At 39.9% G+C, this 25,117-nt stretch overlaps 1 protein-coding gene across 1 annotated transcript in view; it reads right to left on the reverse strand.

Annotated features, from left to right (window-relative positions):
- Positions 1–3,410: 3,410 nt before the first annotated feature.
- The window catches only part of DAPK1 (death associated protein kinase 1), a 93,993-nt gene continuing 72,286 nt past the window's right edge, over positions 3,411–25,117 (reverse strand). The window contains exons 19-26 of the mRNA XM_027708835.1: positions 18,572–18,649; positions 16,271–16,493; positions 13,834–14,022; positions 11,840–12,037; positions 9,421–9,559; positions 8,028–8,148; positions 6,423–6,611; positions 3,411–5,802 (exon numbers count right to left, since the gene is read on the reverse strand). Of these exons, the coding sequence (XP_027564636.1) occupies positions 4,570–5,802; positions 6,423–6,611; positions 8,028–8,148; positions 9,421–9,559; positions 11,840–12,037; positions 13,834–14,022; positions 16,271–16,493; positions 18,572–18,649 (2,370 nt within the window). The 3' untranslated portion in view covers positions 3,411–4,569. The remainder of the gene's footprint in view (positions 5,803–6,422; positions 6,612–8,027; positions 8,149–9,420; positions 9,560–11,839; positions 12,038–13,833; positions 14,023–16,270; positions 16,494–18,571; positions 18,650–25,117) is intronic.

The following is a 25,117-nucleotide window of genomic DNA, read 5'->3' on the forward strand; positions in this document are numbered from 1 at the left end:
GATCCTGTGCAGATACAACAGAATGCATATTCATGAGTCTTGACACATAGCCACCAGAAATGTCTTCACCATTGCAGCAGGTGTTACACATTTCTGCAGGAGAAGTAAGTGTGGGCCCAGGCTGTCAGCATCTATTTGCCAAGAAATCCATGTAAGATGCAGCGTGTCAATGCATTTACTCCTGTTTGAAACCCCTTATCACCCTGCCTTAGATTCATCTTAGTCTTCCTCTCTGCCGAGGTGATGCAGTGTAGGTGTCCTAGGCTTGGTGACAGCAGGACCCAGAGTTTGGACAAGATGGTCCCGGTTTGCCCTGTCTCGTGGTAGGCCTGTGATTTTTAAGGTACAACCAACTGATTCAGCAGCATTCTGAAGAACAATCTTTAAATATGCATGTGTTGTATTTGGACCTCACCCAGAGTACTCTGGCTGGTGCAGAAACGCTTGGTCAGTTTGGCTGATGCAAAACTGAACCAGGTCCACCAAGATCTTCATCTGGATTTGAGGCAGTATTAGTCCCACTGTTCCTGTAGAGCTTGTTATGATAAATGGTATAGCCACACAGAGGAACACAATCAGTCCTCTTCTATATACAGCTCATCTGACTCTTGGAGACCCAAACACTTCTACATGAAAAGTCTGAATGGCTTGGCAGGAACGCTTTTGGAAACCAAGTACCTTAGGCACTGTTAGAAATTGATTTTCTTCCTCTCTTCTATCCACTACCTTGACTTCCGAGTCAGACAATGACTGAAAAGAAAGGTGAGTGAATTTCTGATCCTGGTGTTTTTTTGTGACCTGCTGGAATAAGTTTAACAACAAAAAGTTGAATAGAAATAAATTTTCATATTGTGCAGAGTGCTTTCAGGCTACCTTCAAAGAAGGTACTGCACTGCTCCATTTCCTCTGACTTAAAGAGAGGTTTCAGCCAGCAGCATGCTTCATTTACTTTCTCTGGAGTTACAGCTTGGGGATTACTCCTCCATTTCATTGGCAAACCTGAAATAGTGATGTGATTCAAGTTGAGGCACCCGTTTTAAACAATGATGTAGCAACACAGCATCTCTGCAATAAAAGGTTGCATTGAATTAACTCCTTAGAGTGAGGAATGCAGACAACAGAGTTTAGGACCTGGAATTGGTTCCAGCACAGCTTCACTGTTGCTCTCTGTAAAGACCTGACCATTTAGGAAACTGTGCTCTGGCTCCTTTCTAAGTCTCCTGGCTCTGTCAATCTCTTGACATTTGAGTGTTTCTATATTGCCATAGTCTCATAATTCTTTCTCAGTCACTTGAATCCCAAAGATTTTAAAACCTGTGGCTGTCTCCAGTTTACACCCTTTTAAGGTGACAAGAATCGTATATATCTACCTCTACCCAAGGCCACCCCTGGATGCCCTTGTCCCACCCTCAAAATCATTTGCCACCAATCTCTCATTTCTTTCCAAACTCAGCAGTCTGGTCAGCAGCAGAACTCCCAGAGACACTACAACAAGTAAAATGCAACACAAATAGCAATATTTTCCTATCCTATGCATGCTGCTGCATGCCAGGGAGAAAACACTGGAAAACTGATTTGCACCAAAATGCTTGCTCCCTCCCTATCTTCTTCAGAAAATTTCTTCAGAATTTGAGTGTAGGTGTCAATAGAATATATTTCTAAACTGCAAGACCACTTGTAATGCACCTTGGCCTCGAGCAGCTGTGTTGCAAGCTTGAGTTTGTCTGTATTATGGATTTTGAAGACAAAATGAAAGTTAGGCCTCATCTGCTTTATGCTCAGAGTTGTGTTTCAGCAGCTCTGCTCTGAAGCTACAAGGATGATAAGTATCTAGCTTCAGTTATTTCACTGTCAGGAGCTGAGCTTAGCATCTTCCTTGCATGAACTATACATTCTGTACATTTATGGCTAAACTTTTTGATTTTGCAAAGACCTGCATTTTCTCCATTTCTGGAGAAGTCAGGGAGGATCAGTGTATTTTTTAAACACAGTCCTGGAATGCAGCTCTGCTCCTAGCTGCATTCACAAAACAAAACAGAGAATCAATGAAAGTGAAGCAACTGAAGGGATGCCCACTTGTATCACTTTGCCAGCCTTTTTTTTTATTTAACTGTAATTTAGGAAACAAAATTTTTTTTTTAGTCAGTGGCACAGGATTTATAACAAAGCAATCCAAAGCTATCCTATGACTATGACTCACTTTCCTGAGCCAATTACCATGAAAACTGGAAATGATGCAAGAGGCTGTTACTGCTGGTCAAAGATCCATCATAGCATCCACTAAGTCATTTATACTCCCAGAGCTGCATTTTACAGTAAATGAAAGCAGAGAACTGTCAGGAACATGCTGTTGGGAGGGGTAATACAAACAAACAAACAAACAAAAGTAAAAGAAGTAATGAATCAGTGTTGGTAAGTCAACCATGCATCTTGAGCACACATAAAGCATCTGGGGAGGCAGGCAGGGGAGGAAAACTTTTCTGATTGAAAAGTAGAAAGTTTTATGACATGAAGAAGAACCCATCACGTACCAGAATCTGACAGAAGTACAGAACATGTCCACAGCTGGAAGGGGAAGCATGGTTGTGGCCATGAATTGACAGGCAAATATGGGCTACATAGAGCTGGGCTCTGCCCAGAACCACTTTGAGCAGCAGTGGAAGATGCTGAATGCAGTTTGTCAGAGGCAGAATATCAATGCACAGACACCTCAGGGTAGGACTTCTCATTAACCATACCTCTTACTGAGGACTAGACTTTAAAAAAAATGTTTAACTAAGGAGCCTAGTGATGCCCAGAAAAGTATTTAATAAAGCAAGGGTACAATATGCAAAGAAAGGCACTGGGAAACAGCAACTGGGATTTTAAGAAGGGCCCACTTAATTTCTTTGCATCATACACAGGGTAGAGGTATTGTGCAAAGCTGCCTGCACAAAGTGCCATATCGAAACTGTGCAGCTATCAGGGAGTGATGCTGGGAGTTTAAATAAGCGGCAGCAGCACAGTTCCTTGTGTGATGAGGGGCTCTTTAATGTAAAGGACTATTACTGCAGCACAGGCTCTAATGCAGTGTTCTCTCCCTCTGCAGCACAGCATAATCTGGAGGATTCCCGATGACAATGTCACATCTGCTGTTTTAATTTCCTTTGTAAAAAAAACACAAAGAAAAAGGCTATGTACCAATCTGCTTTGCCTTGCCATTTGTCAAAATGAATGCAAATCCCTATGCTGCACGGGGACCACCTCTGCAGTTAAAAAATAAATAAATATTGCTGCAGTGTACTAAGATATCCCTCTGAAGTGAAACAGGAGGTTCCCAGAGCTTCCGAAGGCACGCACTGCCTCTCCACAAGCGTGACTCTAAGGAAAAAAGAAGGTTCGGTACTCTTCAGCAACAGAATATGATGAACTAAGATGCAACAAGCAACAGTTTATTTGTAGAAAAATCCTTTAAAATTTTACTACATTGTAAGATTAAGGAAAAAATAGTCTTAATGTATGTACATACAATATATATAAACAAACACATATCGCACCATGAAAATTACATGCTTTTTAGAACAGAGAATGGGTCATATTCCCTCATATCAATTTTAAAGTTATCACTGCAAGAAACCTTGCTTCCTTTTTTTTTATCCCCATCAAAGTTTTCAAGTACAGGAAGTAAGTAATGCAGGATCTAATAGTAGAAAACCTTTGTTATACACAAATTACAACTGACAGCTAGATAATATTATTCTGCAGTATCCAACACTTGTGTTTTTTGAACTCTGTAATGATATGAACTTTTACCTGAGGTGCATGGAAATAATGAAGCATGATAATTGGCAAGTTTAAGAGATTTTCACATTATGATCTGACTGTAATTGAATTTGATTAGGTATCACATGTCTATACCCATAGTACTGGCACAGGAATGCTCTGTGTGAGTCATCACCAATGTCTTAGAAGTGCAGGAAAAATTAACAGGCAAGCACCACTTGCAATGATAAGCATGCAGACAATTTAAGTGAAACAGAGGTAGCATGTTCTTGTAACTCCAGCAGGGTCATTCAAATCAACCGCACCCTGCCTTCTACAAAAGGCACTCGCTTTTTGAGCTAAAAACAATGCGCTTAAATTTGGTCAGATTGATCACAAATGGTGGATTTTGCTCCTTAAAAATATAAAAAAATTTCAAGCAGGGGACACAGTGAAAAGAAAAAAAGGGTGTAAGAAATACACATTTAAGGTAATATGTGCTATTATTCTCCCCCTACCTTTTATGGGGAGATTTATATAAAACAGTTGCAGTGTATAATCCAAAAGTTAAGACTTTCCAGTTGAAATGGCAGTATTAAGCAGCACATTCTGTATCAGGAATAGTTTTAAACCACCAGAAGTACAACAGTCTTTTTAATAAAGAGCAACAATTCACGTTAGAAGCAGAAAGGTTATGCGCATAAAAGGTGGCACTAGAGAAGGATCCTTTGATGTAAAATCTCATAAATTAGTATGCACTGTAACTCTTATACTGTATCTTTGATCCTTTCAGCAGTTTAAAAGGACGTCCATGCAAAACACTTCTTCTTACCGTGACACTACAGAGCTAATTGAGTTATAAGATGTGCCACTGTTGCAACTGGAAGCATAAGCCTCTTGACCGTTAGCATCTAAATTAATTTTGAATACAGAAGATGCCTTCAGTAAAAAATCTGCTGCATCTCTGCGACCTAGTTCCCTCAGCTTAGACATCAGGATACCTACAGTACTCTCAGATGCATTACTCCATTCCTGCAGAAGGGCATGAACTGGACTTGAAAGAAAGTAATTTTGTATTCCATTATTTGTATTGTACTTTGCAACAAGATCAGGGAGGCCCAGGTTCATGGCCAGAAGGCACCAATCTTTGCCCATAGGATCAGGTGGATCCAGAAGTCGACTTAATTTTCTCCTGGTAAGTAGATTCAGATCAGAAACATGAATATCCATTCCTAGACTTCCCTGGGAGTAGACATCAAGACACCCAAAACATAGTATACTGCTAAAGCTCTCTTTATATCCCCCCATAGTGTTAGTTAGTGATGTCTCCTTTTGACTCTGTGCACGGAAAAAGTCTCTAGGCTGGTAGACCATTACCGGCTCATGATGTTCCCTCAGCTGCTGAGGACTAAGGTAGTATTTCCCAGTCAGAAGACCTGGTAAGGTTGTGGCTATTAAGTTATCAATGGTGCTGCACACAGAATCCAGAAGTAAACAACACTTGATCTTCTCTGTTTCCAGTCCTCTAACTTGGACCTCTATACCCTGACCATGATTGACCAGCAGCACTAAAATCTCAGTTCCGCGATTCATAATCTTTGATCCGTTTACCCACAAACGTATATCAGCATCTCCCTCTGTGCTCTGCTGATGAATCCACCTGCAGAGATTCACCTGAACTTTATGAAAAATTCCACAAGGAAATGGGGTAAGATGTTCCACAGGAACGATTCTAACACCACCATAAATCAGCACTTCATCTTCCTCATCTGTCCAAGACCTATGGAGATTGTCAGTCTTTATGAGAGCAGGAATATCCACCATTGTTCCACTACTAAGGTCCCTTGCACAAATATCCATGGCATCCAAAATCTGTATCAGTTCTTCCACGTCACTATCTGTCACCAGACGCTGGATGTCCTCTATAGTGTATCGGCCTCTATAGTGATGGAGGGCTTTTGGGTTCTCCACTGACAAGATTTTTCCAAGGACATTTGAACAGAGCCAGCGAGGATCCAGAAGCACAACATCTTGGACAGTTTCACTCTGCATAATGTTTATCTGTTTATAAATATGAAAGTTACTGTTTACATCTGTATTACATACTGTATTACAAGGTGATAGCCCACATTCTCTCCTTCCTGACATTCCTAACGTAACCAAATAATTTGATTAACACTGCTCACAGGAGAAAAACAAACACTGCATTTTAATATCTGGCAAGTGCTCAGAAAAAAAAACGATTTGGTTCTTGATTTCCACTAGTAATGGAATCATTAGAGCCCAACAGCTGGAAAGCCTAGACATGCACTGCAAGCTGTTTATGCAAAGGTGTTATTCTATGATTCAATTTCTAATGGACATATATAAATTTCTCATATGCAGTGAACACTTCATTGAAGGTGATGGTATATGGATCCTTTCTGGGCATTTTATATTCTTACAGCTGTAGCTATAAACTGTAATTCTTCCTATCTCAAAGAGATTATGTTGAATGAAATAGAAGCCAGAAGACAATAATAATAACAAAAAGCATTAATAACCAGTCTCTACTTCTTATGATGTCTTAAGAGGGAGAGAAAAAACCCCAACTTTAGACATTTGAGTAAACTCATAAAGCAATATTCTACCAGAAGAGTACCTTGCTATTGAAGAGATTCAATTTAGATAAAAACACTTACCTCTCCTATACTATGCAACTGCTGTGCAATATGCCGTAGGTCGTTTTCACTTGCTAGGGGATTAAGATGTTCCTGTACATCATACACAAACTGCTGCAAGGACATCAGCTGGTTGGGTCCATTAATTTTTCTCCATGAAGGCAGTGTGGAGATTATTTTTTCACAGAGATGAGTCATAGGTGGGCAAGTCTTAAATGAAGCACAGAAAACATCCATTTGAGAAAAATGGTACTATTGTTTTGGTGCTGATGGTTTTGTTGTTGATGCTGCTGCTGTTGTTTTTGGTTTTGGTTTTTTTATGGTAGTCTAATGCATTCATAATGTATATTTAGACCTAAGGAGTTCCCCTTGTGCTGGACCTTTATCATCTGGCATTCACTTTCCATAAGATCAATTTACTTCTTCTTAAAAAAATGAATTTCAGAAACCACTTTTTCACTGAAATAAGCAAACTTTCCTAATATCACCATGACTTGCCTTCATGCATTTTTAAGTTGCTCTTATTTCTGAAATTATCAAAATTTATTTAAAATCTGTAGCCATAAATACCTCTGCAGGACCAATTTACTTCAAAAGGTGAGAAAGCACGGTACCAGACAAGAAGCAAAAATGGTACTTTCATGTATTGACTGTCTTAGACTTCACTGGTACCTTCTTCCTACACTCTCAAGCCACAGCATGCACTTCTTATGCAGCAAAACCCTTCAGATTTCAAGCCAGTGATCACAACTATATCAATAAAGTTTTTTCAGAGAAGGAAAGTCTATTAAATCAAGAGACCATTGGGAATGTAAAGTAGGCTGAATTTTGCATAAAACTAAATATTTTCCTCAACCCACAGAATGAACTCAGTAATACATTCATTTTTAATTAACTTTAAAAAATACCTATCAGAAGTAGCTGCAGAAAATCTTCTTAGTGTGTAACACAACTAAGAGGGCCCTTGGTATGAAGAAATAGAAATCCATTTAGCACAGGCTACATAAAAATTTGACTTGGTTACCCTTAGTATGGAAGTCTCTGTGGATTCATGACGCTAACAGCAAACCATGGTTACTTTACCTTTGGTCTCATATACATATACCTACACATACATATACAACTGCAATATTTTTCAGTTTAAAAAGGCAGTTAAAAGTTAATACATATTCATTATCTTTATAACAGTTGAGGAAACTGTCCTACTCTGATGTTTAATTTAAGAAAAATGTATTTGCCTGAAATATATTTATAATATATTTCTCTGTTTCTCTGTAATATAATGCTGATTAAAAAGAAAGAACAAAAAAGGGCCAATGCTGGAATCCAATCACTGCCAATCAAAATACAAAACTATGACTTTGAATTGAAAATCTCAAATTGTTTTCTTTCAGTAGAGAGCATTTTGGTGACCTGCTCAAAACAGCTACAATTTTTAAAATAATGACTGAATCTTTGATGTCAGGAGTTTGTTTATCACCTGACCTGTAAAGCATGCTGCTAAAAATATTGGAACAGCACTTATTTCTAGATGCTTCAGAATGTAAGTTCAAAATTTACAGTAAATTATTAAACATGACGTTCACATTTTGGCTGATCCAACACAGGACATAAGACATTACTTACAGAAATTATCTGGCTTCTTATTTCTTGCAAGTGATTTCGGAGAAGCTTCATATCTTTAGACCCTGATGCTCCAGCATCCAAGACAAATAACTTTTCTGAAATTTGCAAATCATTTCCAAATCTAAAAGACAAAAATTATTGTTTACTTAGTCCCAAATCCAGTTTATTTCTTAATACAGTTGTACTTCAGTCTTAAATTTCACAAGAAATATTTTTCTTCAAGGAATGATAAAGTAATGATTGTGCTAAGATATTTTATAATAACAGACACCATAGCTGCTCTCTAATTGTCTTGAAAATAAGCAGATATTGAGAGAAAATTGTTTTCTCTCGGGATGATGGCTGAAGATGTGGAAGAAAATTATAACTGCATCACATGACTTGGAAATACAAACCAAAACATTTTACTAGAGAAGGGATTACAAGAATTAATTATTTTTAAGGTCTTAGTGTTTGTTGCTTTCTTTTTTCTTACTTTAAATAGTCCAGTTGTCATTGCTGTTGACACCAGCTCTCTTTCTCACTTGCTTTTGACTTTTCAACCACACAAATCTGTTTTCTGAGCTCTGGAGAGCTTTGCATTTAAAAGAATTCCAACACCAAAGACTACACACAGGTATTTTCTACCCATTTATTTCAATAGATCAAGATACTGCCCTACCAGTATTGTGCTGGAATTCCTACATCTGTTTGTTGTACAGTCCAGACAAGTGTCTGTGCTCACAGGTATGAATGGTTTCTCATAGCACGTGCTACCCACTTGTGTGCTTACTGTGAACACAAGTTATTGTTACTTTAAACAACAGCATGTTAATGAAAAATTCCCTATTTCCATCTACCATTAGTACGTGCTCTAGATATTAGCTGAAGAATGCTAGAAGTTTCTCTAACTTCTAGGTACCTCTTGGATGACCTTGTCACCTATGTGACTCTATAATGTCCAGCTTTTTGCAAACCATGTAGGGAGTACCTCCAGGCCTCATTTAGGTTGTTTTCATACCTATCCCTAAATCACTTCAGAGCAAAGCGTGGTCCTCTTGTAAAGTTGCCTCTTTTGCATCCAGAATTTTTAGCTGAGAACTGCTCACTTTTCTGAGACTGTGCAAAACCTGAACACCAGCACATTAGAAAGGAAAGCTGAAATGGGCCTTTGGATGGACCATAGTGTTTACAGGGTGAGACTTCCTAAGCCACAATTCATTTTGACAACACTTGGCTCATTTTAGTGGTAAATATTTCAATTTTAGCACAATACAGGCTTCCTGAACATATTCAAAATATCATAATATCATAAAGCTTAAGCCATATAAAAACCTTTTACATATGTATTTTGGTATTTTTTCTTTCCAATTAACATGTTTAAACACTACATATAAATGCATTCCCCACTTACCTGTTTCTGATTTCTTTCAACAATGACACGTCTTTGTCATAGTAGAACTCTCCCCCAATAGGCCGAGGAAGATTCACTATGTCAGCATGTGTGGCAACCAAAACAACATGCAGGGGTCTTTTCAGCTTTCCACCAAATGCTAGAAGAGAAATAAGAGGACTCCCTCACTGTGAGACATGCCTATAGAGCTGGCTGTCTTACTGAGCCAGAAAAGCAGAAATACATTTTACATTCTTCATATCAAGCACTTTTATGGTGGATTTACCAACTCTAAGCACAGCCATTAATAGTGTAACCGCTGGTGCTTTGGCTATTATCTGCTTATAGGACTGTCTATATATTAATAGCTAGACTATTTGAATAACATCAGATACAGTTATATTACGTTAGTTGTTTTTTTTCCACAAAACCAGTAATCAATAGCACTAATGATACATTTATTAACTACAAACTATGATAGTGTAAGGAAAAACTATTCAGAAATAACAGTTTTTTGAAAGGCTTTTGCATAATCTTTGGATGGTCCTTAATACTACAGTTGTAGAGTAGAGGATTGTAAGTAGAACACAAAATGTCTACAACATTCATATGTTGATATGAATGCTACTTTGCAGTACTTACACAAACAATGACCTCTTACTTAAGAGTTAAGTAGGAAAGTCTGGCAGAAACCATGAAAAAGAATGAGAAAGAAAGATACAAATGGAATGAATGAGGTGACAGTACGGAACACAGAGTTTTAAATCTTTTCTCAAACTGATTTTCCAAAAAAGAGAAGACATCATTAGACTATTTTTAAAAGAGACAATACACCCAATCCTGCTGTTTCAGCCTGAAATAAACTTCACATGGGAGAAATATGGTTACATCACTGCTCAGTTCTCATCAATTAAGAGCTACATAATCTTGAGTCTTTCTTAAAAAGCTGCATTTCCCCAAATCTCTGCATAGCACTTCCAGGTGAGTATTTTGTAGTTATCTTTTTTTTTTTGGCAGCTAAAGGACTTAGACAAAATAATTAGAAAATTCCAAAGGTTTTAACTTTTCTGCTAACATCAGTTAATAGATATTACTTGAGAGATCTGTAAAAATACAAAGCTGCATGGGTACCCAAATTGAGCTGATCAGAACACAGATTTAAGCAAAGTATCTAAATAATCTTGATAATCAGATCAGCAAGAAGAAAAAATTAACTGAAATTCTGACTCTGAAGAACTAAGTTTCCCTGCTAGACTGAGGAGCCATGAAAAACTTTCAGCAACTGCAAATCAACTGTACTTGCAGCTCTGACACTTTTCTGCAAATTTCTGAGCTTTTACTTCCAGAGTCAATTGATTCCTGGTTAGATCCAAATGCTCATATTGTGAACCTTGGATTTGATCTAAAAGAGAAAATAAAAGAATATAGTGCCTGAACTGAAAACTGAAGGTTGAACTTGGCTCATTATCATTATCTGGCTGAGATAATGCATACAGCTTCAAGCAGAACACAGAAAGAGAGAGGAAATACTCTTTGCACTATGTAAGTATTTAATACACTTGTCTGGTGAATCCCTAGCAGTGTTACAAATGTCCATGAGTGCTGAGTTAGGTCCACTGTCTGGAATAATCTTTCAGATCACAGAGCCAAGATGCATGTCAGAGCTTGGTTAATCCGTGAAACTGTCAAAGTCTGCTGACCAATACTCAGCTTCAAACAAGTTACTTAGTATATATACGCCTAGACTAACAGATGTTTTAAGAAAAAAATTAATTGGTTTGCCTGCCAAGTGATGTTCAGTATGTTAGAAAGCCTGACTATAAACCAAGTAAAATTACTTAAACCCCACGCAAAATTGGAGAATAGGTGAAGTTGAAATTTACAAGAAATATTTATTACTGTACATCCTGATGCACCAAGAAGTTATCATATTTGAAGTCCAAATACAATTCTAGTTAAACACATTAAAGTTGCACATACTGAGGGGTAATGCTGTTTTACAATACTGTTCTGTCCTGTTCTCACTGACAAGAGTCACTAATTTATGCTGAAAACACTGTTAACTGGGGCCAGATAGAAGCAGAATTTAAGTAATGTGTTGCTTTAAATGGTTCCAACCCTCTGAAACACTCTTCCATACAGCTTATCTGATATAAAACTTGATCTCCTATGTACAGGTCTAAATTCCAGTGCCACAAGAGGTTGCACTGAACCTCATGACCCTTTATAATTGGACTAAGTGGGGTGTACAACTCTTCCAGCTTCTTCCACAGACAAAATTAGCTTTTTGTAAGAAACCTTGTGTAAAGTTTGTTTGAATACATGGGGGTGAAGACACAAAACAGCAACTCAACATGGATGATGTACAAAGTTGCAGAGAAATACAAGAAGCTTTATTCTACAGTCATTTAATACCTCATTATCAGGCAGAAGAACATACCTATTGGCTCCTCAACTGGGACCAATGATTTCAGGAAACTGAGCCAAAAGGTCACTTGGTTTAATTGGATTTCATAAGGCTCCTCAAGACTAAAAAGCACTATGTGAATTGCAGTGTGATCATTTGCAGCAAAATAATCGTAACAGCAGAAGTACACAGGATTCCCAGAGAATTCCCAGATGCTGAAATCACCAACTCCTGAAAAACAGACAAAGATAAAGAGATCACATTTCATCAACAAGAAACATCTTCTAGCCAGGGAAAGACAAACAAGAGTTAACCTGATTTAAACTTTCACAAAGATAAACCCTATGCATGTGAGAAGACAAGACTGCAAAAGCAATCATGAACAAAGGGAGCAGAGTTTCAGAGGCTTAGAAGTTGGGTCCTCACAATCTGTTCCTCTCTCACATTCACTTCTCTAGGACATTCAGCTGGATGCCACATGGAAGCACCTGTGTTATATGCATGCAGTCATGCATTAAATCAGGCTTTGCCTTGCACAACAGCAACAGATGTTATAATTGCCTTGAAAATCAAGAATAACAGTTCCCATTCTTTTCCTGCTCACCTCCAAAAAGCTTAATATTTTTATTAATTTTTCTTCTTAACATGACACTGCTGATGTTAAAAACAGCTAAAGCACATTCTCAATGAAGCCACTTTGCTTTACAGAATTGTACTATTCTCAGTCCATTGGTAAATCAGGACTGAATAATCACCATGCTAAGAATCCTAAAAGCCCCATGCTTCTTTTTGCCATTTCCTTTAGCTTCATGTGATAAACGTATTAGTGTGTTCCACTGTATGGCACTTCCCAGATACACTTCACATCATGGTAAAGTCTGATGCACTTGTACTACTTCTAGTTAAATAAATGCTCATTAAGATGTGCCTCAAACTTCTAGAGGGAAAGAAGCCACCAATGTACTGTTATGAGTACAGATATTCAGAGTTCACCCTATGTGTACTCTTTCATTCTACATCAAGATAGCACAGAGAAAGAGATAAGAAAACCCTTCTGACAGTCCGTCACAACTCTGTTCCCCTGCAGAATTTGACATGGTTTCAAATTATACCAAAAGAAGAAATTAGCCTGGACAAAGAAAAAGCTTTAGCTACATGGCAAACTACTCAGCAGCTAGGATAAATGTTTTTTGTCACTGCATTTGTTACTGTGCATATATTGCATTCATAAATAGGTTTCTCTCTCCAAAATAAAAATCTTGATTAATACTAACTTAGCCTCAAAATTGTAGCTGCTATGACACGCATTTTCTTCATGAGAAGAGATCCTACTGGGGGAGATATTACCACCTATATAAATAACAATTGGTATGGCTGGTGGAGGATAAGCACCATTTGTGTGGTCAGAGTCAAAAGCCATATAAGTACTTACGACAACTTCTTTGACTGATCTCTCTTTAGTTGAAACCTGCTAACTGGTTTCAACTGCAAAGCAGTTAGCTTCCTTGGAAAAAACAAATGAAATCAGAAGCTCCACTCACCATGATTGATGAGCTTCAGGGCTCACCAAACATGCTCTAGCCCTGTCACAGGGTGAGAACAGTAGGTCCTTTGTATAGCTGGGAACCACTTAAATGGTGAGGACACTTGGCTTTACAGGATCAGATTAAATCTGATAAAATTCCGAAAGGACATAGAGGTGAAGGAGCCTTCACACTAGCAGTCACCTTGCCAACCTGCTCCTGTTATACCAAATCCCTCCTTTCTTTTCCCCCACTTACTCATGTCAAAAATGTTTCTACGTGATACTATAAAGATTACGACATGAGAGATTACTATGTATATTAGAGCTACAGAATATCAGGCAGATTTACTTTCTCCCTAAACAAATCAAATCCTTACAGTGTTGCATTGTCAAACACTACTATACCAGGTCAGATTTTTTTCCACTTTTATTTTTAAAAACAAGCAAAATGGCATAAACTATTTTGCAGCATGAAGGCACCCCAGCCCAGGACTCTGCTTACCATGCAAGCACGCATTTTGAATGTCAATCGCCTTGGTGGACTGGTCATCAGCAGAGAAGTGAGAGTGATGAGCAGGTGAAACGAAAGTTCCTAATACTCCTTTGGTCAGGCCTGGCTCAAACATCATACTACGGCTTCTCACGCTGACATTTTCACAACCAGGATAAAGATTCGTAATACTTACTGAAACTGGGTCAGGGAAAGGAAAATGTGATTACAAACCATGTGAAAATCACTACCAGATCACTTCAAAACAAGTATGTACGACATAAAAGCAGATTAAAAACCCCAAGGTGCTCTTCAAAGAAAGGAGATGACTGTGAAGCTGTGAGCATACACAACTACATCCTTATTCTGAATGATTAAAATACTAGAATGATCCCATACACTACTTACATCCATTAGCATATATACCACTGAGTGGTATATAGAGAAACCTCAATTATATGTGTATGAATGGTTTCAATAGTTAAAGTTCTATATTGCAAAAATATACTGGTGGGGTTTTTTTAGCTAAGGGCTGCAATTTCATAGCATGGACTATTATTATTGACATGGAAATGTTACGTATTCATATAGTTGATTCCTGTAAGTAATGATAAAAAATATCACTGTGTAACAACTGTTTCTGGGAACGTGGGGAAGAAAAGCAGGCCCCTAACCAAAATTGTTTTACTAATAAGCAATATTTTTAGTTCATGCTTAGTTCAGATTCCCAGAGTGGAAATGAGAAGTGAAAGGGCTTTTTAACTGACCTGCACCATCTAGTGGATAAGGTAAAGATTTCTTTCCTCCACTAGACGGCAAATTCTAATATTTGGGTTTTACTATAGAAAGAAATTACCTGTTAGCAGTAAAACTATACTTTCATATTTGATCTCCTACTGTAATATTTAAAATATTTGGGCTCTCGTAAATAAATACAGGGTAAGTACACTTATTTTTACACAATTTAAACAAACACATAAACAAATAAATAATGTGATCAAGTATAGACCAAGTTGTGCTGATTTAAATATTTATCTGATTAGGTCATTCAACACATAATATCATTTACATGTTATGTAATTATTTATATCCAAAAAGAACATCTGTAAAAAGTAAAAAAGAAACTTCCAAATGTTAAAATAACACCATAGTAGCTTTGTTTGTATAGAACTGCAAAACTTTCTGGCTTTATATCCAGGTAAGCTATTTTCAAGTCCATGCTTAAAACTGACCATTATTTCTACCTTGATTTGCCAATGTGACTGGCAGTCTTTCTGATTTTATGATGGTGTGAGCACACAACACCTCTCCTTTGGTTCTGTTACCAATCAACGTTTAACAAAAAAAAAATCTTCAGTCAAAACCTTCCTGCAAGTTCTTTATTCTGGTGTCACAGATGTGAGCCCCTTGTGTTAAGTAAACAACAAATGCAATAGCAATCTCTGTGCCAAGGATCTTGTCTTGTTAAGTTACTCTGTGAATGCCTTATAGCTTCCTTAGGTGACTAGAGAGAAAGTAGAGATGAAATCTACTGCTAGTACTGTTCTAACATGACTTAAAAATGATGAATGAAACCCAAACTTACAAGTATTATCCAGAAGTTGTTTTTTTTTTTTTAAAGGCAACTAAACTAACACTTATATAATAAGACTACTAAATATCAGTTTAAATTTGAGCTCCTTGACGTGCTTAGCTTGTATACATTGCGCAGCCTCTCAGATTAGAAAACGGACCTGGACAAATAGTTCACTGCCCTTTCCACTGTCTTTCTGTGGGTTTTTCCAAAGCTGGGTACATGCTTAAGTGCAAACCTAGCTAGTTCCTCCTCATCTTGTAGGTCTCCCCACTTAGCACAGGCCAACTGGTGCTACACTGGTAATATATTTCCCTAATATTTGCATTTATTTCAGTTTAGAAAATGTTCATCTTCACCTTGTTTGGAGATAACTTTAGACACCTCTAACCAGGCTAATTCAATCCTGTACCTTATGGAAAAGCACTCCAAAGCATCAGAGGAAGTTCTGAATTCTATTATTACTTAAAAATCACCAAGATGTAACAATTGATCAATTTTGCACACCATTTATTGAAGCTCCTCCAGCAGAAAAGAATCTGGTTATGACACAGGTGGTTACAGCCTAGGACTTTTTGTGAAAAATAAACACCATGTTTACATGTCCTGTCCTCCACTCTCCGAGTTCACTTACACAGCGTGTAAGCAAACAAAACCTTAACTGCTCGTGTACCCTACACGCTTGCTGGTCCTCTCCCTCTTATTTTAGGTACAAGCCTATGCAGAGAAGTCAGTCCCTCTCTGCTTTGTTTTGGTTTCTTACATACTTACGCTGTCCTGTCTTTTGCAGTGCAGCCAACAGTTCTTCCTTAGGAGTTACAAGAGGCTAAGAGGAAAATGTTTTCTCATGCAAATGTTTTCTCATCAAAAACATACCTGAAGGTTTGGAAGACAAAGGAGATGGGGGGAATCTGCTTGAGCTTGTGGAGGAAAGCCTCGGCCTACGTCTTCGGAAAAAGCTTCGTATCAGGCCACACTTGAGAGACTCCACAAGAGTGGTTTTCCCAGCACCAGAGTGTCCAAACAACTTCAGTTTGATTCGAGGCTGTGGATTCTGTGTGTGCCTCAACTGCTGGATAAAAAGCCCCCGGTGTGTATCCTAAAATTTAACATAAAGACGAAATCAGAACATGTGGCAGGGAACTTCTGCCTCCATGAAACTCAAAACACAGGGTTTAGGTACATTCTTGCCAGACTGATGTTAATCTGGTTCATCATGTAAGCAATCAGTTACTGGCAGAAGGGCAACAACAGGTAGACAAGACACAGCTCAATGGTCTCTCTCAAGAACCACCTTGAGGTTTCATGAAAATCACATAGTTTTCATGAAAATCTCATGGAGAGGTCAAAGGAGGAAAAACTAGCATCTTTCAGTACCCAGCCTCCTTACCATCAGTCTCAGCATAACCAATATCCATAATCTTATATAATATACATGCAGCACTGAAGAATTTTTCTGGGACTTCTACCACCTGAGTAATCTGAAAACCTGATGTGCATTTCTCCTCTTCTATACCTTTTTCTATTCTTCTCATATTTGGGAGAATTTTAAGGAAACACGGAGAAAGAAGAAACGTGGAAGAGCAAAGGAACTAGCTTCATCTGTCCTTTCTTCACTCCCCCATTGGGAGCTGAGAGAGAAGCTTTGTTGCTCTGCATTTGTACTGAATTTAACAGGTAGGATGAATCATTAAATGAGAGCCTATAGCCCCCCTGAATTACAAGCGTGCTGCAACTGAGATGAGGAATTTGACAGAAACAGTAGTGCATACAATTTAGTTTGTTAATGCAAACTAAATGCAAATACTGCACCCTCACAGCTAATACTGAATCCTCCACAAGAGCCACTACGACAGTAGGTTCCTGATGTGTGTGCTAGTAGAGACAAAACTCTTCACAAGCACTGAAAATTAAATAAGTGTCAGGTATACTCTGTACATTGTATATTGACCATTCTGTGTAGTACTATAATATTTTTGGTGGTTTGATCTAATCCATTAATTTCAATTGATCAGATTCTCTGTTGCAAAGTATAGTCTAATGAAGTATATGGTTACCATACATTTTTCCCACATATATATAGACAGGCCTTCAATAATATACTCCGCTATAATATAATATAATCTTATTTTATCAAGAAGAGAATTACAGTTAGTAATGTCTCTTTCAAAAGAGATTTAACTGATCTTCTCCCTTCGTTCTAGGTCAATTTGTAGTATTTCCGTATTTACACCACGACTAAACCACAAATTTACCCCCCTGCATGCAGGCACAGGTAAATATTTGGTGTGAGGATACAACTATGCAAAATGGAGTCTGTTACAACAAACCTTTACAGAAGTTATCATTGCAAAGGAAGTCTGAACTTTGCACTTTCTCATACCTTCACGGATATATATTTTACAATCCTAGCAAGTATAGATTTGCTGGCAGCCATAAGAGATTCTACTTCCGCCTTGGCAATGCCTGGTGCACACCATCTTCTATTACTACTTTGAAATGGTTATTTATTTCAGTTTTCCACAGATCCATCAGCATCATTATAACACGATTATTTTAATTGGTCTGGCTTTTGCCTGTAATCTCGAGGTAAGTAGTCTCTGAACCTTTCCAGCATGAATGATGCCACCTATCCAAATATTCAATGCATGTCAGATGTGGCAGATATACTGCCTGACAACAAGCCCAGGTCAGCTTTCTGTTCTAGTTGTCAGGAGATTTGGATATACTGAAACTGCAGAATTAAAACATGACATTGGGAACTTATGCAACTATTCATATGAGATTAGAGTTTTCATAAAGGGCACAAACCCTTATGCTTCATAAGCTTCATCTAAGTGAAATGGTGATGGTGGGGAAATAAGTCATCTTGTGGGATGTGCTAATTCTTAATAGTTTATTTTCTGCTAAACACCTTAGATGCTTTACTAGGCACTGTCAGAGACAGATATAGATCAGTGGTGCAGACTTGCTTAGCCACCTTCTTTAATACATACACACTTCAACTATTAAAAATATGAAAAGGATTAAAAAAAAAGACACAATTCCAGTAAGGAATTTTGCAACAGCTTTTTAGAATGGCTTTGATGAATATTTATTGTATGATTTCCCACAATCAAATTTTCATTAGTACTTTAAAAACATGAAAACTTCAGTTAAAATTCATGCATTCCCAACCTTTTTAAGTCTTGCAAGCAGATTGGCTACATGTTCATGCTGCTCTGCTCTGGCGAGATCTTCTGCTGTTTTCCCATCCTGTTAAAACACAAATTATTAGTAGCAGTTCCTTCCTTTTGCCCACGATAAAAAAAATTGTGTACAACATCCTGTAGCTGCTCAACACAGTAACAGAATTGCTGTCAGATGCAGATGAAATAGGGAGAAGAAAAAAAACCTCGGTCAACAACCAGTAATAATTAAGCCCCACCAGAACCCCTTGTGTTTTTTTAATTTATCAAAAAAACCTGGGTGCAATGCAGAACGATAACATTTCTTTTACAGATTGGAATCTGGATGCCACTGTAACAAGATACTTTGAATTCAGAGCCTGAGAGAAAAATCAGTACTCTGAACTCCTCTTCACATCCATTATAGGATGATAGTGATTTCTGGATATTACCCACTGAACAGATCTAGAAGTTCACAAAGAGGGGACACATTAGAATATTCACTCACACAAATAGCAGGTGAATGTTTGTTTACCAATGGATAAAAACTGACAGTGGCATATCAGTCACTGGAGGATTTCAGAAAGCAAGAACTTTCTAAGGGATGCAGTTTAAATTGCATCAGCAAATTCAAAAGGAGAAGCAAAGTTGCTTTCATCATTCTGGTCTTGCCACTTAATTACCTATGTTTCACAGATCAGAAGTTTAATATTAAAAAGATTGAAAGAAAAATTGTTCACTACTTTGACTCTTACAGCAACATTAATGCTATTATTTTAAATTTTGGTTAGAGGCAAGTAATTTAGGAGCACTTGGCTTATTTCACTTTCTCAGATAAGAACTCTCAATAATTAAGTAGCATTACTGGAAAATTAAGATTTCCTTTTTTTCTATCTTTGATTTTGCTAATTTTTCTTGCAAAACCTGCATTGTCTTAAGAAGTTCCTGAGGTTACTTTAGCTATTATCTCTACATATGAAATAAACATCTTCGGTACCTGCAGAAGCCATTTTCATACTTCCATAAAATTTGTTAGGCACTTCAGCTAGTGCAGTCAGAACAGGACCAGAGCTTTAGCAAAAAAAAATCAAAATTGTAGTTGGTGGCATGAACTGACTAAGTTTGCACCAATACCTTACCCTTAAATTCCTACATAGTTGATATGTTATTGCAGCTTTAGTAAAGAAACATCTCAACACATTTTTTAAAATCAATTTTCCTTAGAGAAGATGTATCAAAGGGGAGGAATCTCTTTGTCTGTGCTGACTCTAACTTCCAAATGCCAGTTAATCCTGAGTGCCTGTTGTATGAGAGGAAGAGTGGTCTAGCGGCTGGGCAGCTCGCCTGCCATCAGCAGAACTGCTTCAATACATGTGGTGTTTCCCAAGTTTTTGGTCTTGGGCATGTGCTGGGGAATTAAAAACCTTCAAACAGATGAGAAACCATGGTCCCCTTCTTGAGAATCTGTATGGAAAAAGGATGCAACCTACACCAACTAAAGTGTGAATTTTATCCCAATCCCCAAATTTATGGCTTCCTCTTAAGAGAAGTCCCCAAAGCCGAACTGGTACAGCCTTGGCATTGCACTCTTCCAGAGTGCAGTATGTTGCTGTTGTGACATAAGGTTGGAGAGGGCCTGGCAAACTCCAGCACGAAGCACATATGCAGTGCCAGATCCCTGCATGGGCATTGTCCCTTTGAATCAGAGCATGTCCCCCACCTTCGGATTGGTGCACCATAACTGGCTTGGAATGCCTTGGGTAACTTCACACCCTTGTTTGCTCTATCTCATTGGTCCATGGGTGTTTGTTCTGGTTTCAAGCCCGACTTTGGCTAAACAGCTGTACTCTGGTACACCCTTTGGCTAGCTCAGGCACAGCTATTTGGACACAAACACAATGGAAGTAACCATCTGGTGAGTATTTGGCAAAGAGTGTGGGTGGTAGTGGCTCAGCCAGAGTGTGATCGATGAGCAGGGTTGTAAAAGGATGGAGGTGACTGCTCCCAAAACTGGAACAATGGCAACAGGAATGGTTCCAATTGCTAAACATCTAAGTAGCTGTGTGCACAGAGCAAGCCTACCTGTACCAGTAGGATGGTATGGCCATGACCTAGAGCTGTCTTACACTTTATAACAGTATCCGAACTCAAGACTAATCTTCGTTCAGACTGTTGTGAAGGAAGAAAACCTTAAAAGATCACCCATCAGGGCTTTCATAAAACCTTTCGCTCAGACATTGCTTGTAGGTTGAGGCTTTTGCCTCTGGTTCTTACCTGAGCAACACTACAGCTATATGCCTGTTTGGCCATGTATCCCTCTGACTGGCACCTAACTTCCGGGTTTGACTTTGAACCTGTCTCTTCACTATGGCTTTGCCTGGCAAACACTCAAGCTTTGGCTGACCATGGTCACTGAGCTCAGTTCCTAACCTTGACTTAACTACAGACTTGCCTCATTGTTATGGACTTGTCTGGTGACCCAGACTCTTTGTTGAAGCTGGTTGTCATCACTAGACCCTCTCTGCTTGCCTTGCTTGGGTTCTATGGGATGGGGCCCTTTCTAATGAGGACACTGTCCCTACTTGCCTTGTTTACTCCTTGTTGCCAGTTCACCTTCCCTTATGGAGCAATGCCTTAGCAAAGGCATTGCCTGACAAGCATGATTTTTGAAGTACACAGTCACCAGTCCACACAGTAAACAGGGCAGGAAGAAAGGAAAAGAAATTACCAGAACAAAGTTTCCTTTTTTTGTCCAAAACTATGAACAAGATGATGTTGTTTAATTCTCTGCATGTCTACTGCAGGATGAATGTCCGCTATAGAGCACAACAAGATTTAGAAAATACATCCACAAGCAAAATAGCAAGTTATTTTCCTGTTCAAGGTTTCCTGAAAATTATAGAGTATCTATGCATTGCAATGGCAATATGTAAGCAAAGCTGAAATCTAAAAAGGGTTGGTTACAGGATCCATGAAAGCATATTTTACACCTGGTGGTAATATTTCATCACAATTGCTGACTAGCTCCTATGTTGCAAATCAGACAGCTATGCCTGCAAGAGCTGGATCTGAGTTAAACTGGCATTTGCAAGCATCTTCATGGAAAATTTTTCAGCAATCTGATAATTTTAAAACTTCCATAAGGAGAAGCCAAGAAAATGGTGCCAGTTAGCAAGTGAGCACAGTAAATTTTTGGGGGTAATTTTCAAACATTTGACATGATTGTATATGCCAGGAGCGGAAGATGCCGTGTGAGGCCTAATCAGCTGACCAGGGGGTGGAGTTGAGGTCATTGGCAGGAGATTTAAACTGCTCCAGGGAGCTCAAGCGACCCGGAGCGGGCAAATAGGGGTGTGGCACTGCATTGAGGTTGCGGCAGTTCGCGTGGGCAGTTCGCGCAGGCAGGGCACAGCCACTGTCCCAGCTTTCTCTGGTGGGTTGTGAGATAGGTGTGTGGATGTGGTTAATTTTTGTTTGTTTGTTTTTGTTTGGTTTTTGTTTGTTTGTTTTGTTTTCTCTGCAAGTCAACTCGACCCAGCAATGGTTTCCAAATGAGCGAAAGCAGTTGCTGCTACTATCGGAAGCAGTGTGCTAACCCAGACAGAACCCCCCAGGAAGGACGCAGCTGTTCAGGTCAGTGGCTGCACAGAGTGTCTGAGCCTGGCGTCAGTACCACAGGACAGTGTGAGAGACGCCCGCGTGAGATGTGAGCAGGTGAATGATTTGCTGTGCCTGGTGGCAGAGCTCAAGGGAGAAATGGAGCGGCTAAGAAGTGTTAGGGAGAGTGAAAGAGAAATAGACTGGTGGAGTCATATCCTTTTGACCCCAAAAGAAGTCCAGCAGAAGATGGTGAAGCCCTGCCCCTCCTGCCATCAGGCAGATGGAGCAATCCAAGTAGGTGGGGTGGAATGGAAACAGGTCCGTGATCAAAGAGGTAAAGGAATCCCCTCCTGACCCCCATCACCTCCCACGGTGCCCTTAAAGAACAGGTATGAGGGCCTGGATCCAGAGAGTCAGGTAGAGGACAGCCAAGAAAAGGATCTGTCTGGAGGGTCTCCCGGTTGCACCCTGTCTACCAGATGGATTACAACCACAGCTATAAAGAAAAAAAGAAGGGTAGTTGTAATAGGCGACTCCCTTCTGAGGGGAACTGAGGACCCTATGTGCCAACCAGACCCATCCCACAGGGAAGTCTGCTGCCTTCCCTGTGCCACGGTGAGGGACATTAGCAGGAGACTCCCTGAGCTAATCCAGCCCTCTGTCCACTGATGGTGGTCCAGGCTGGCAGTGATGACATTAATGACAGAGGTGCCAGGGTAATTAAAAAGGACTTCAAGCAAAAGGAGGGGCAAGGAAGACCTCAATTTTTTGAGGGACATGGGGGGGAACATAGTCACCAAAGATGAGGTAAAGGCTGAAGTACTTAACACCTTCTTTGCCTCAGTTTTCAACAGTAAGACAGGTTGTCCTCAAGACAACTGTCCTCCAGAGCTGGTAGACAGAGTCAGGAAGCCAAATAGCCCCCCTGTAATCCAGGAGGGAACCTGCTGAGCCACTTGGATCCTCACAAGTCTATGGGACCAGATGGGATCCATCCTAGGGTGATGAGGGAGCTGGCAGAAGAGCTCGCCAAGCTGCTCTCCATCATTTACCAACAGTCCTGGCTCACTGGGGAGGTCCCAGACGATTGGAAGTTGGTGAATGTCACACTGATCCACAATAAAGGGCTGGAAGGAGGACTCGGGAAACTACAGGCCTGTCAGCCTGACCTCAGTGCCTGGCAAGTTTATGGAGCAGATCATCCTACGTGCAATCATACAGCACCCACAGGATGGACATGGGATCAGACCCAGCTAGCACAGGTTTAGGAAGGGCAGGTCCTGTCTGACCAACCAAATCTCCTTTTATGATCAGGTGACCCACCTGGTAGATGAGGGGAAGGCTGTGGATGTGTCTACCTGGACTTCAGCAAAGCCTTTGACACAGTCTCCCACAGCACACTCCTGAAAAAGCTGCAGCCCATGGCTTGGACAGGGGCACTCTGTACTGGGTTAGGAACTGGCTGGAGGGCCGGGCCCAGAGAGTGGTGGTGAACGGTGCTGCATCCAGGTGGCAGCTGGTCACTAGTGGTGTCCCCCAGGGATCAGTGTTGGGCCCAGTTCTGTTTAATATCTTTACTGACGATCTGGATGAGATGATTCACTCTACCATTAGTAAATTTGCAGGTGACACCAAGTTGGGGGGTGTGTTGATCTGCTGGAAGGCAGGAGGGCTCTGCAGAGGGATCTGGACAAGCTGGAGAGATGGTCTGATTCCAACAGGATGAGATTCAACAAGGCCGAGAGCTGGGTCCTGCACTTTGGCCACAACAACCCCCTGCAGCGCTACAGGCTGGGCACAGAGTGTCTGGAGAGCAGCCAGGCAGAAAGGGACCTGAGAGTTTGGATTGACAGGAAGCTGAACATGATCCAGCAGTGTGCCCAGGTGGCCAAGAAGGTCAATGGCATCCTGGCCTGGATCAGGAACGGTGTTGGCCAGCAGGACCAGGGAAGTGATTCTTCCCGTGTACTCAGCAGTGGTGAGGCCACACCTGGAGTGCTGTGTCCAGTTCTGGGCCTCTCAGTTCAGGAAGGATATTGAGGTGCTGGAGCAGGTCCAGAGAAGAGCAACGAGGCTGGTGAAGGAACTTTAGCACAAGTCCTATGAGGAGAGGCTGAAGGAGCTGGGGTTATTTAGCCTGGAGAAGAGGAGTCTCAGGGGAGACCTCATCACTCTCTACAACTCCCTGAAAGGAGGTTGTAGCCAGGTGGGCGTCAGTCTCTTGTCCCAAGCAACCAGCAGTAGGACAAGAGGGCATGGTCTTAAGCTGTGCCAGGGGAGGTTTAGGTTGGATATTAGGATGAAGTTTTTTACAGAGAGAGTAATCAGGCATTGGAATGAGCTGTCCAGGGAGGTGGTGGATTCACTGTCCCTGGAGGTTTTTAAGATGAGACTGGATGTGGCACTTAGTGCCATGGTCTAGTAACCACGGTGGTGTTGGATCAAGGATTGGACTTGATGACCTCAGAGGTCTTTTCCAGGCCGGTTGATTCTATAATTCTATGATTTTCAAAGGTTACCTGACAATGTTCGTGCAATCAAATTCAAAATCAAAGTACTCCCAAAATAGGTCTTAGCCTAGGAAGGAGGCAGGGAATACAGCTCAATTACTTAACAGTGCCAGAAAAATGAACTCCTGAGAAATGGCATACTGAAAGAAGAAAAAGGTAATTAATTCTACTGCACTGGCTCAGAAAGAGTTGTTAGTAAGCTTTTCAGAACAGTTTAACACCCACCTAGCAAACTTATGCAAAACTGAAATCTTAAAATCACAACATGCAAGTTCCTCCTGTCCTCTCCTCCTTTTGCCTTCTCTCTGCCACCACACTCCTGGAATAATGCATCATTATGTATATTCAGTCTGCTTCTCCTGATAGATTTAGTATCAGCAATATTTACTTTGTTATCTCCTTCAAACTGATCTAAACTAAAGAGATAAAAAGTATTTTTATCTTGG

Source organism: Neopelma chrysocephalum, unplaced genomic scaffold (assembly GCF_003984885.1).
Source record: "Neopelma chrysocephalum unplaced genomic scaffold, ASM398488v2 Primary Assembly neopelma1_96545, whole genome shotgun sequence".
NCBI classification, from domain to species: Eukaryota; Metazoa; Chordata; class Aves; order Passeriformes; family Pipridae; genus Neopelma; species Neopelma chrysocephalum.